Here is a 14,647-nt window from a genome sequence, read left to right as displayed (position 1 = left end):
AAATTTAAAACTTGGTAAAATCGCTGCCCTCCTGCCTCAAATACAGGGCATGTTAATATTTGAGATCTTGTCTCAGGATCCCAACTATCAACTGCGGGGGTTGGGGACCTCCCAGCATATGGAGGTGGCCTTGTTAGTTGGACACTTACGTCCTCTGGTGATAGAAAGGTGTTAGTAGCAGTCTCCTGTAGAGGTGGTGCTGTTGGTTGGACACTTACACCCTCTGGTGATAGAAAGGTGTTAGTAGCAGTCTCCTGTTGTAACTTTCCCCCTGATGGCTTTTTCTGTTTTACACTTTCTTTCTCTGTCTGACTAACTTGAGAGGCCTTCTCTTTTACTTGAATCTTTTCCTCTGTCTGACTAGCTTGAGAGGCCTTCTCTTTTACTTGAATCATTATGTCTTCTCCTTCCTCTACCATTGTCTGAACTGAAGGCTTTGGACTAAGCAAACAAGATATGAACGTCCACAATGGCAATGTGCCAACTGGCAGAGTCCCTGGGCTTTTCTTTTCTATTCTTTTTAAATCTTCACCATGATGGTTCCATTGTGATATATTTAACAACTCCTCCTTAAAAAGCCATGGGCTACATTTTTGTATTGTATCAACGTATGCCCTGATTGTTCTTGATTTTACTGAGATGCCTCCTTCCTCTAACAATTTACTTAACACTCTTTCAGTTTGTTTTTTACTAATTTCTGATCCCGTATTTCTACTATAATACAACCCAACAAGATGACGCCTAACAAAACTGAAACAGAGTGAAACAAAATTGGAACAACACAAAATCATTATAATAGCCTCCTGAAATGTCCATCCGTCCTTTCTCCCTATCTGTTCCTCAGATGTGAGCGGTTTTTCTTCCATCTTACACATCTCCAGGGACAGGCAACTTAAAACAAAAGTGAAACAAAATAACAAAAGAGGAATCTTAAAATGGCTACCCATCCTCTTGCTCTGCCCTCAGGGGCGAGCAGTTTCACTTACCCTCAGTCGCTCCCCGTGCGGCCCACCAAATGCCGCAGTCTGGCTGGGCACAATCAGGAGCCACTTGTCAAAAGAAACTAACTTTATTTTTAGAACCACACACGCCAAACAAAACAGCCTCTCAGGAAAAACCCTCAGAGCCTCAACTGCCACCACCGGCTTTCCACAAGCCTCTCTCTCCCACACAAGCTTCTCCCCACCTCCCACAATCCTCCTGCTCTTGAGGCCGATTGGCTGGGTCACGTGGGCGGAGCCAAAAAAGTCCCCCAATGAGCAGCTCCGTGGTCTGAAAGGGCAGGGAAACAGTCCAATGAGCATCACCGCAGAGGAGCCAATCAGCTAGATGTTGCTGGGGCCACTGTGAGCCAATCATCAGCCGGCAGCTGGAAGTTTGCTGGCAGCTGGAAGTTTGCTGGGGCCCCTTCGGCTGTAGCTCTCAACAATGATCTATCTTGATTTATACAAAGATATTTGGAGATTGTTTATTTAAAACTGTGGCTCTCAATAAGAAATACGTCACCCCCCAGGGGACATTGAGAACTAGCTGGAGATGATTTTGACTGACACTGAGAAGGGTGAGTGGACCAGAATGTTCTGTTAAACATCCTACAGGGCACAGGACATACATGACCACCGTTGATGATCTCACCCAGAATGTCCATATTCCCTTAACTTAGAAAATTTGAGTTGAAAATTATCTGAATTTTTCATACTTATAGTCGTCTGTAGATATTGTCCCAAATTAATGTAACACTTCCATTTCTGCTCCTGTGTAAAGCTTGGACCCCATAATGTGACAGGTTAAAATTTCCCCACATAGATAGGTTTGAAAAAGGTTTACTACTACTACTTCCTTCAATTACTATTAAGTTTGAACAAATATTCTTAATCCAAATCACCATTTCAATTTTTCTGTTATCAATCTGTGCCTGCTTTTCAGCATTTATCAGCATTTCAGGTATTTTTATAGGTTATTTTATTCAATTCATTTTTGAAGAATACTTTTTGTCCACAAAAAGTTTTAAATTGCATTTCAATATATTTTTTCATGTCTGAGTTTCTTGCCTATTCAAATTGATTTTGCCCATCTATGAGCTTTTAATGATGGTTTCTTGTTGTTCCAAGAAAACATATTATTTATTTTCTTACTCAATCTTTCTCTGATTTTTTAAAACGAAGGCATGACATTGGGACGACCCTCATTCTCCTCTGTGTAGGCAGTCATTTATGTCAGCTTTTATGGGACTACTGAACCTTTTCCAGCTCAAGTGAAATACAATCTTTTCAAGTATACTGAGACATAAGTTCTGACTCACTCAACAAATAATAACATTTGTATGTTCTAGAACATTCTAGTAACATTATTTTATTTTATTTCTAAATACTTACCATTTTAATTAGGAGTCCACATTGATATCATTAAAGAATTCCTATGTTATATCTGTTTCAGTTCATGGTCAATACTTCATTCAATTTTTGTTTAATAGAGTTTTTTTAAACCGTTCTATTTAACCTGGTTCTGTTCCGTGCCATTCTTTTTGTTTTAATACTTTCCTTTCCTTTAAATGTGTTTTTACACAATGCATACTGATTCATATACTTCTCTGAGAATACAATGCTGAATAAATAACGTGAAATCTACTGCTCATTTGTAACCTGCAATATAATGTCAAACAGATCATAATCAAATAAATTTGGTCGTGACACAATGTCCCCAGGGACGTTTTATGCAGAGTGTTATTCAATGTGAAAGGACATGACTGTCTTGAGGTGTGCAGAATTTTGTAGAGACCTTTACTTACTTGTCGGGTTCATATGGACATAGTTATGGATGCCTATAACATAAATTGCTCCATCATAATCCCTGGTACTACCTCCTCCCTCCCATCCTTCCTTCCCCTCATCCTCTGTTGATTTTTCTTTTATTGTTTTTTTTTAATTATTGTATTATAGTTATGTATGAAAGTGGAAATCATTGTGACATATTGACACATACTCATAGCATATTTGGGTCAAAAATTTTCAGCAGTTCCTCCTTTTATTGATCCTTCCTCTCCCTGCTCTGATGCCCTTCCTTTTTGCCATTGCTCTACCCTCTATTTTCCTGGGTTTGCCCCCTTTTAAAACATTCCTCTCTCTCTCTAGCTTTCATATGAGAGACAACATCTGGCCCTGGACATCTGAGCCTGCCTATTTCACTTAGCGTCATGCTCTCCAATAACACCCATTGGCTAACAAATGGCATGATTTCATCATTCTTTAAAGAATTTCTTCATACAATTTTAGAATACATGACTCCTTGAAGAAAGGTGGAGAATTGGAAAGGAATTTCTAATCAGAGATACAGGGTGATGCATTAAAGGTGATCAGATTCATAAATGAAATATAAAGGTAATTTCTGAACAGTGAAATAGAAATGATAGAAATTCTAAAAAGATTAGTAATGCCTCTCTCTCTCTCTCTCTCTCTCTCTCTCTCTCTCTCTCTCTCTCTCTTTATCTCTATCTCTATCTCTATCACTCTCTCTTTTCCCATGTCCCTGTGATAGTCACATCAACCACATGGAACCGAGGAATGACACACAAATTTCAGAATTCCTTCTTCTGGGATTTTCAGAGGACCCAAATCTGTTGCCCCTCATCTTTGGGCTTTTCCTGTCCATGTACCTGGTCACTGTGCTGGGGAACCTGTTCATTATCCTGGCCACCATCTCAGACTCCCACCTGCACATGCCCATGTACTTCTTCCTCTCCAACCTGTCCTTTGTGGACATCTGCTTCACCTCCACCACCATCCCCAAGATGCTGGTGAACATCCAGATACAGAGCAAGGCCATTACCTACATGGGTTGCATCACCCAAATGTATTTTTTCCTACTCTTTGCAGGGTTGGACATCATTCTGCTGACCATAATGGCCTATGACCGGTATGTGGCCATCTGTCACCCCCTGCACTACACAGTCATCATGAACCCCAGGTTCTGCGTGCTGATGGTTCTGGTATCCTGTATCATTAGTGGCCTGCATTCCTTGTTACACAGCTTGATGATGCTGCAGCTGACCTTCTGCACAGACCTGGACATCTCTCACTTTTTCTGTGAACTTAACCAGGTGGTCCACCATGCTTGCTCTGACACTTTTCTTAATGACATGGTGATGTATTTTTCAGCTGTGCTGCTGGCTGTTGGTCCCCTTACTGGCATCCTTTACTCCTATTCCAAGATCGTCTCCTCCATCCGTGAAATCTCATCAGCTCAGGGCAAGTACAAAGCCTTCTCCACCTGTGCATCTCACCTCTCTGTGGTCTCCTTATTTTACTGCACAAGCCTAGATGTGTACCTCAGTTCTTCTGTGACACAAAACTCACACTCAAGTACTATAGCTTCAGTGATGTACAGTGTGGTCACCCCCATGCTGAACCCCTACATCTACAGCCTGAGGAATAAGGACATCAAGAGCGCTCTAAAAATCATCTTTTGGAGGGAAACTATAAAAGGGTCATTGAATCAATTCCCATGATTTCAGAACTCAAAGACTCAGACCCAGGAACTGTGACTACTTTGATCAGATTGTTGGAGTTGAACTTGCTCCTTTTGTTTATTTCTTTAAATTGTTATTTCTTTGACTGCAACTTCTGTATACAATTTAAGAAATATTCTTCATCAAGCTTTGGGCTCTCACTGATAATTCCACATATTTTTCTCATCATTTTTCTTCTTCTCAAGTTTTCATACTTGGAATCATATGTATTTGGAAATTTCATTTTATGCAAAGGTAGTTATGGTTTAGGTAGTAGGTGTCTCCCAAAAGCTCAGGTGTGAGACCATGCAAGGAAGTTTAGAAGTCAAATAATTGGGCTATAAGATTCTTTACCTAGTCAGTGCATTAACTCACCTGAATGGGTTAATGGATGATAGCTGTAGGGTATGGCTGGAGTAGGCGGGTCCACGGGAGTGTCTCTTTGATGTATATATATTTTTTCCCATGTCTGCAGTCTCTCTCTCTCTCTCTCTCTCTCTCTCTCTCCTTCCTGGTGCCAATGTCCTGAGCTGCTTTCCTCTGACACACCCTTCTGCCATAATGGGACTTGAGGAATGGAGTCAGCTGTCTATAGGATGAAATCTCTGAAACAGTGAGCACCAAATGAACTTTTCCTCCTCTAAAATTTTTCTTGTGAGGTCTTTTGGTCACTGAAAAAAACTGACTAAAACAGATCAACCCATATTTCTAAAAATAATATTTTCACCAATGACATATATATCATACCAAGTAATTCTTTGGTGGTTGTTGTAATTTTAGATATGAGTTTTATTACTTCTATGAAGAATACTGCTTTGGGTAACTTAGGATGTCTAGGCAATCCTGCAGTAAATGTGGTGAACTTTCTTTTGAATTTCTCTAGTTTTCTACTCTATCAGATACACAGACTTTAGTATCCCAGCACACTTTATAAATGTCTCAGGTTTTATTCTCATGGGGCATGTGTTCCTTTATCAGCTTATTTTCCACAGTGCTATCATCACTCATAAAAAGTAATTATCAAAGATACATCTACACCTGGAGTCTATGTCAAAAGAGAAATTTTTTTCAGGTCTTTAAAATAGTCTTTAATTTTAAAGTTTAGTGTGTGGAATACAAGAAACAGCAAAACCCAAAAAGCAAAGAACAAAGTCACCCAATCACAAGCAGGTTGGCGGCTTCTAGGTCTTGCACCTACACACACAGCATCCCAAGTGGTGTGACTGAGATCCCAGTGTGTGTCATGCTTTTCTACACATCTAGAATATTCGCCAGTTCAAAATCCGAAAGCTGCCTGTGTATTTCCAGTTGGAGATAACCTGAAAGATGATGAAGTGAACTTCAAATCATGCATGGTATTATCATGTAAAATATTTTGTTTCATGCTGTATATTAACTCATTTAATGTATGCACGTTTGGTATTCATGAGGAAGGTGGTTATTCATTGGAGTTAAGGACCGGGGACATATTTCATGTTTAAATATTGAATTATTTCAAGCATAGTGTTTCTGCTTGAAAACTTCCAGTGTTGCCCACAAATATGACTTCTCCCATTGTGCTAAATTAAATACTCTTCTTTTCCAAATTTTGTCACAGCTATTAAAGGAGCAATGAATGGACAGTGTCAATATCACCAATCATAGGTCTTTCTTATGCTTGGACTTCCATCTTCCCAATCACAGAATGACTTGCAGTTGTGCTCGATTCCTGCCTGGTCCCATGATTCAGGATCCTAGGTCCTCCTCCACTCATCTCCACATCCTTTCCACCTCCTCTGGTTGCCATGAAAGGAACTTCAGTCTAGCCGCTTTTTACAATTCCCCAAAGTGAATTTGGAAATTGGAGCAATTATGAATACTGTTTTTAAACATCCGAAGAAATGCTAAAAATAAGAAGCAGTAGAATATTATAACTGACATGTGTTCTATGCTATATATCCTCCCAGGGCTATTGCTGCACATCCACCCATCCTGAAACCAGAGAGTTACTTCCAATGCCATGTGAGGAGATGGAAAGGTATGGGGAGGCAGAGGCATCCTGAGCCCTCCTGGCCTCCTGAGCCTAATCATCTGAGTCTCTGCATTGTGATTCTGAGGCCCAGCCACAATGTTGTATCACAATGTCATACTCTTATTTCTCAAACCCACTTATGGCCATATTGTGCCATTGCTCTATGGGTTAGTTTTCTTGTTAATGAGAATGATCCAGACAAGGAATGCTGGCAACCTTGCAACAGTGATTTTTGAGCTACACATTTTATAGTGTCTTTTTTACACCAGATATGCATGTATCATTTCCCCCACATCCTCACCAACATTTATTGTTGCTTGAATTCTTGATAATTGCCATTCTCACTGGAATGAGATGCAATGTTGATATAGTTTTGATTTTTCACTAGAATTTTCACTGTTATACCCTTGATCCTGAAGTGAGTGGGGTCTTTCTGAGATGCTTTCAAGGTATTTTTCCTATTGTCTCTGTGCAAAATACTTAGCTTCACTTTAGTCTCAGTAACCTCTTCAACAACCACATCTTCCTTGTCCCCAACATCACACACACACATTTCTGGCTAAACTGAAAGTTTTCCAGTTCTTGCCTCTCTGATTTTTACTTCTGAATCTCACAGTAAATGTGGCTAAAGGTGGCCAACAATACCCCTGCCATTACCTGAATGCTGTGCTGCCTTAAAATTTTCTCTGCCAGATTATTTAGTCCATAACTTTTAAATTTAGCCTCCCACAAAGTCTCTGAACATGGGGAAAATGTTGACAAATTCTTTTCCAGAATGTAACATAAGTGGCTTCTAGTCCAATTGCCAATAGAGTCCTCATTCCCCTTTGAAACCTCTGGAGCACCGTTCTTACTATCTGTATTCTTATCTGCATTCTGGTCCCTGAGCTCCCACCAGATCACTCTTTAAGCTCCACTTATAACATTCTAAGACTTCTCTATTTGTATTTCCAAACTTGTTCAAATTTCTCCTGCAAATAATTTCCAATGTCTTCTGAACCATGTGGTAAGATTAGTCACAGTAATGACCCAACTTCTTCATAACAGTTTCTATATTAGTCAGCTTTTCTCTGCTGTGACCAAAATAAGAGACAAGAACACCTTAGAGGAGAAGAAAGTTCATTTAGCACCATGGTTTCTGAGGTTCAGTCCACTGTCATTCAACTCCATTATTCTAGGCCCAAGGTGACATAGAACATCATAGCAGAAGTAATGGTGGAGGAAGCTGCTCACCTCATGGTAACCAGGAAGTAGAGAGAGGGTGGGAGGATCCAGGGGCACAATGCCTAATCCCCAAGGGCACACCCCTGGGCACACACTTCCTCCAGCCCTGCCACACCTGCCTGCAGTTGCCACCCAGAGAGAAATTCTTTAAAATTATTAATCCACAAAATGGATCAATCCATTGAATAGGTTACAGATCCCACTCTAATCATTTCACCTCTGAACATTAATACTGGAACTTTTGGGGAACATTTCAAAATCAAACCATAACAGGAACAGAGTCATGATGAACTCTTGCTTACCAGAGGGTAGGAAGGTATTGTGAGAGAGATGGAAAAGCACAAAGTTTCAATCAGACTGGAGGAATAAGTTTTAGTGACATACTGCCCTGCAGGGTGACCACAGTTTATAACAATTTGTTTCATATTTTAAAATTCCTGAAATAAGCTTGTAACATGAGGTCAGTCTCAGTGCCCACCAACAGATGAGTGGATAAAGAGAATACGGTATATCAACACTAGGAAGTATTTTTGAGACATGCAGGAAATCCTGCCATTTGCAGCAGAATGAATAGAATTGGAGAATTGTCAGAAACAGAAAGACAGGTAATGCATCTGCCCTTTCATATGTGGAAACTAGAAAAATGAAGATGACCTATAAGTAGAAGAGGAATTTCCAGGCACTTGGGAAGAGGGCTGGGGGAGGGTGGGAGAGGGTAGAAGAATGGATGGACATGATCAATGTACAATGTGTGCATGAGTGGAAATATCACAGTGAATCCCATTAAATTATACAATTAATACATGTTCATAATAATACTTAATAAAATAAAATAGACATTTCATGTTCTCACCACATAAAATGATACACTGGTGAGGTAATAGAATTATTAACTAGATTGAGTCTTTGAATAATGTATACATAGATCAAGATGTCATGTTGTAACCCCTAAACACACATAATTTTTTCAATTAAAAATTAATTTTATTTTTTTAAAATGATAGTAAACAAAATTTGACAGAACAATAATATTAACTGAAACAAGATAGAAAACATCAATAAATTACAAGTTAGTAATTAAATTGACAGCGACTGATAAAAAATATAATACAGTATTTTTCTAGAATGTTGGAAACTTGCCAGATACTTATTATTTGTTGAATGAATCAGAAGTCTCCATATGTCTAGAAATTTAATAGTTGATGATGTTGTGTTTTAATTTAGTTGGGGAAATGTTAGAAGCTGAGTAACCCTTATCCTAAATATGTGAAACCAAAAGTGTTGCAGGTTTGGGATTTTTTTCTGATTTTGGAATATCTGCACATGCATAATGAGTTACCTTGGGAATGGGCACAAGCCTAAACATGAAATTGATGTGTGTTCTGTACCTTCAGGCTGTGCACCAGTGCTTCACTCTTGTCCAGAGGTACACATGCTTTCAAAATTAAGAATTGGACTTTTTTAAAACCAATTTTAATGTTTGCTGTCTTGTTCATTTATTATTCTAAATGTATTTGGTGGAAAGTGTGAAAATCGACTAATTTGGTTTCACCCAATACATCATCTTGTTACATCCTGTTTCTTTTATTACCTCTTATTCAACAGCATCTTAGAAAGTCTCTCCTATCAAGTAGTGAAAACACTAATTATTTAACTGACCACAAAATATTTTATGGTATGGCTTAACATTTACACTTCCGACTGTCTATGATATTGTTCTTCATTAAAGCGATATAATACAATCTATCTACCATAATGTCTACAGAAGTATTTGGGCATTGGTTATTTAAAACCATAGTTATAGACAAGGTTTATTTAGGACCCCTTGGGGACACTGGGAAATGGCTAGAGATTGCCTTGACTGAGACACCAGGAGGGGTGACCTGCAAACATCGCACCAGGCAGAGGACAGCACAGCAAGGAGGCCTGGGAAGTCAATGTCCCTTGGTTGAGAAAGCCGAGTTAGGATCACTTGCACTTTTAGTATTGACAGCTGCATTTAGATCTTTCTCCCGGCTCATGACTCTTCCCATTTCCAAAAAAATCAGAGCATCCCTTTTCCCACCTCTTTAAAACTTCCAACCCCATTGATTTAATAGCTATTCATGTTTTTCCCATGTAAAATTTTCAGTAAATATTTATATGTCCAATCACCATTTCAATCTATTTTTATTACAGTTCATTATCTACAGTTAACATTTCAAATGAGCATACAGATTATTGTTTCTTAACTGGTTTTCATATATTTTGGCAGTAAAAACTTTAATATTTTATTTAGTTAAATATGTGTCTCACTTCTTACTTCTGATTTTCTTGTCTTAATTAAGATAAATTTCCCACTCACAGATTTTGTATATAGTCTTGCTGGATGTTTATCTGAAATGTATTAATTACGTTTACACCAAGTTCTTTTAACTCCTCTGACCTTTTGGTAACATATGATATGTGAGCTAGGGAGCCACCTTTATTTTACTCCAGATACACAGTGTTATGGCTTAGATACTTGTTTTCCAAAAGCTCATTTGTGAGAAAATGCAAGAAAGTTTAGAAGCGAAATGATTGGGGTTATAAGATCCTCAAGCCAGTCCGTGAATTAATCCCCTGATAGGGATTAACTGAGTGGTGACTGTAGGCAGGTGGAGTGTGGCTGGAGGAGGTGGGTCCCTGGGGGCATGCCTTTGGGGTTTATATTGTATTTATATTTATTGAGTGGAGCTCTGTGCTTCCTGATTGTCATGCCCTGACCTGCTTTCCTCCACCCCGGTGTTCTCCCTCACCCCGAGCCCCAAGGAGTGGAGTCAGCCATCTAATGGACTGAGACCTCTGAAGCTGTGAGTCACCAAATCAACATTTCCTCCTTAAAATTATTCTTCTTGGGTCCTTTGATCTCAGCAGTGAAAAAGCTGACTAAAGCACACAGCCACTTACACCAGCTTTTATTTAACTTTTTAAGCTTTACCAAATGTAATTTTGCCATTTAACAAATTTCCATATATGCTGAGACATAATTCCTAATTCAGCAAATAATTATAAGAAATCTATATATGTATGTGTGTATATGTGTGTATACACATATCAAATTATGTACCAATTTAATTATGAACCCATGTTGATATAATTAAATTGCTAAAATTTCTTTCTTCCTTTATGTTTAATTCTTTTTAAAATGTTGTTTGTTATGGTTATTTTGAAACCAAGGTATTCAACCTGGTTCTATTGCCTTGCAATTATTTTTATTTCAAAACTTCTTCAAAATGAACCCTATTATGATATATAACTATAATATACTAACAAAAACATTTTAAAAAACTTCTCCCATGCTGTAAACTTTCTAAATAATGCACATGTATTCACATATCATTGTGAAAACATAAAGGTGAAAATAGCAGATGAAAATCCCTGCTCATTTGTCCCTTGCATTAAAATGGCACAGAGTATAGCCAAATAAATGTGTGTGGCATCGTGTCCTCAGATATATACCATATGGAGAGTTTCATGTGTGTGAAAGGTTGTACTCATCACAGGAGCACAATTTTGTAGAGTAGGGGGGGCCTTCAAATGTTGGACTAAGTCCAGAACAGGACCAGGGTGAGCCCATCTGGTGCGTCAGAGAGCTGAACAGTGGTTGCCAGAGGCTGGGAAGACATGTTGTAGACAGAGGAGGGCCCATGGGTACAGCCTGGAGCAGTAACTTCCCATGTCGTGGTAACTGTGGTGGACAACACTTGTGGGTTTCAAAGCAGCTGGTGGAGAGGCTTTGTGAATGTCCCCACATGAAGAAACCATGAAGGTTCAAGGTGCTATATACACACATGACCCTGACCTAATGGTTACACAGTGTGGATGTATATTGTCATGTCACATTGTACCCCAAATATAAAAAAAACATGATGCATCAGTGGTAAATTTTAGAACTATTAAAAAGAAAGTCTAAGACCCAAGAAAAGAGCTATTTGAGGAAAGACGGAGGCCCTCCTCACCTGCCATCCAGTCCTGTGAAGACCAGTGGGGAAACCAATGGGGGTGAGCACATGAAAGGCCATTCTGTCTCACAAAACAGGACAAAGAGCATTTGTGGTTCTTGGTGTATTTCCTTTGGTGAGTTGTTGATTTACTCTCTAGGTAACAGTTTCTTCTATTTAGATGTTTGACGTATGTGCTTTTCAACACTCTGATGTTATCCTTACTCTGTTCTCTTGGCTAATGTGGTTTTGACCTCAAGGACATCAAGGAGATAGAATGGGACCTGGAATGCCACCAGACAAATGGAAACTGTTCCTTCCTTAACGTCTCCTGGGGACCTCCTTGTGCTTATTAGAACTTCTTCCTCCAGGTCCATTTGCCAACCCCCTGTTTTTGAGAATATTTTTTGATTGTTTATTTTAACACAGGTCAGATAATGGCTATAGCAAAAGGGAACTCCTATGTAACCTGTGATTGAAAACTGACAGCTTAGCATTTCTGACAAGCAATTCTACATTCATTCAGGCAAGTTAATCTGATATCAGTAGCTGGAATCCATTTCTTTCCTATGGTGTGGCTGGGAGTGAGAAGAGCCTTGTGTTATCACATCGTGCTGTGTGTACAGGGCTGTGTGTGTTGGGTGGGTGTGTGTACCTTTAGGGAGGAGAGCAGGTTTCAGAGGAGAGGTACCTGGGCATAGTATACAGACTCTCGCCAAGGTGAGATGGTTCTACCTGTTATTCCTTGACTTTTCAACGGTGTAAAGCAATGTGCATTCTGAAGAAACTGTACATTGAATTTTGAACTTAGATTCTTTTCCAGGCTGGTGTTATGCTGTATGATACCCTCATGATGCTGAGAACAGACAGCATGTGCTCTGCCAGTTCAACATTGCAAGGGCTTGCAAGGGCTCAGAACTGCACTGAGGCTACAGTTACTGTGTTGCCCAGCTGGGATGCCCAGTAGGTTACAGACAGTCAAGGCATTTTCAATTTACAGTATTTTCCACTTGTTCTAGGTTAATTAGGCCATAATATAAGTTATAAAAATAATAAATTAGGGAAGATCTTTTGTATTCCTAATGGGGATTCATCATCCAGAGCCCAGAACTCAAGACAATAGATCGAAGTAAAAAGAGAATCCACTTCAATTCAAGGAAAGTTGTTCAGACAACTTAAATAAGTGCAAATGCAAAAAAATGGGCCAAGGCAGTCCTTTGGTCCTGATGGTTTGGTGGCAGCAGGAGACCCCTTCTTCTATACCTTTTATATACTTTTAATGGAAACATAACATTGGCACATATTTCAGGACTCAGTAGGATAACTTGACATGTGTCCAATGTGTAGGGATGAACTGAGGGGGACTGTCACTTCCACCTCTGTGAGTATTTGTCATTTCTGTTTATTTGGGATACTTTGGAGCCTTCTTTTTTAGCTTTTTTGAAAGACAGGTTGGTTAGTGTATAATTACACTACTATGTTATAAAACAGCAGAACACATTGTCTTTTCTAACTGTGTTTAGGTACTGTAATCCAATCTTTCTCTCTTCTGTGCCCTACTCTTCCCAGCTGCATTGGCCATTAGTCCACCCTTGTCTTCCATGAGATCCCTTATCTTTAGCTTCCACACATTGGTGAGGACAGGCAGTGTGTGTCTTTCTGGGCCTGGCATATTTCACTTACTTAATGTCTGCCAGTTCTATCATGATCCTGGAAGTGACAAGGTTTCATTCTTTTTAAGGCTGAACTTAAAACACTTGTCTGATTGTACACATTCTCTTCATCCATGAATGGGCACTTGGCCTGATTCTGTATCTTAACGATTATGAACAGTTCCACAATAAACGTGGGATGCAGAGATCTATTCACTCTCCGATTTTGCTTCCTGTAGATATGTACCTAGCAACCTTCAACACTTTGGAAAATCAACTCTTAACAGTCTCCTACCTCTTACCAAACAAATTAAAATTTTGTCATATATCATCTCATTTAATTCTTACAAGAGCTTTACAAACTGGTTACTATGATCACCACATTTTTATAACTTAAAAAATTGAGACTCAGAACATTTATCAATTATTGTGTATAGAAACACAAAACTGATTAGTATGTTGGAATTTGGGGGGCCCAGAAGGTTACTCTCAGGGTTACTCTCCATTTGCTACACTGTAATCATAAGGGCTACACTTACTGGCTCTTTCTTAAATACATAGTTACATATTATAAACTACAAAAGAAACAATTATGGTACAGGTGTGATTACAATGAGAAACTTCTGTACCTTTAAAAATTTTTAACCAGCACATAATCATTTTCTATATGTGTGAGATATACTGTATGATATTTTGAAACATGTATACTTTGTGTTGTCCAAATCACAGTAGCTATCATTTCCATCATCTTATACGATTATCCTTTCTAAATTCTGTGAGATCTTTTTTCAGATGTCGCCATGTGTTTTTGGAATTGACTTTTGGCTTTTAAAAGAAACCACCTTCATCCACTCTTTTCTTTTAAGCATCAGTTATCATCTGAAGTGTTATGCACTTTAATTTTTTTCTTATATTCTTTCTATATCATAAGATTTTAGGGATGTTTATTTTCTTCTGCATTGTTGACACATTGTCTAGAAACCCCAGGGACAAGGTTTATACTAAATTTTATTTTTAAGTGCAAAAAAAAAAAAAAAACTGTGTTTAGTAGATTACATAATTTCTTGGGATAGAATGAGAATGGGAAAGGAGTTCTCAATTGTAAATGCTGGGGTGATTGCTAAAAGAGGACCAGATTCTTCATATATGAAACATAAAAATCATTTCTTGGCTGTAACATAAATGAGACCATTTCTGAAAAGTTAGTAATACTTGTCTGATTGTTGTTGTTGTTGTCTCTCTCTCTCTCTCTCTCTCTCTCTCTCTCTCTCTCTCTCTCTCTCTCTCTCATCAG

At 38.7% G+C, this 14,647-nt stretch overlaps 1 protein-coding gene across 1 annotated transcript; it reads left to right on the top strand.

Moving 5' to 3' along the window:
- Positions 1-3,547: 3,547 nt before the first annotated feature.
- LOC114084380 (olfactory receptor 7A17-like) lies at positions 3,548-4,504 on the top strand. The gene has a single exon (XM_027925482.2). It carries the CDS (start codon positions 3,548-3,550, stop codon positions 4,502-4,504), a length of 957 nt encoding a protein of 318 aa, XP_027781283.2.
- The last annotated feature ends 10,143 nt before the right edge of the window (positions 4,505-14,647 follow it).

This window comes from Marmota flaviventris, chromosome 1 (assembly GCF_047511675.1).
Source record: "Marmota flaviventris isolate mMarFla1 chromosome 1, mMarFla1.hap1, whole genome shotgun sequence".
In the NCBI taxonomy this organism is placed as follows: domain Eukaryota; kingdom Metazoa; phylum Chordata; class Mammalia; order Rodentia; family Sciuridae; genus Marmota; species Marmota flaviventris.
Note: the sequence above shows the minus strand (reverse complement) of the source record. Positions and strands in the feature narration are given on the sequence as shown.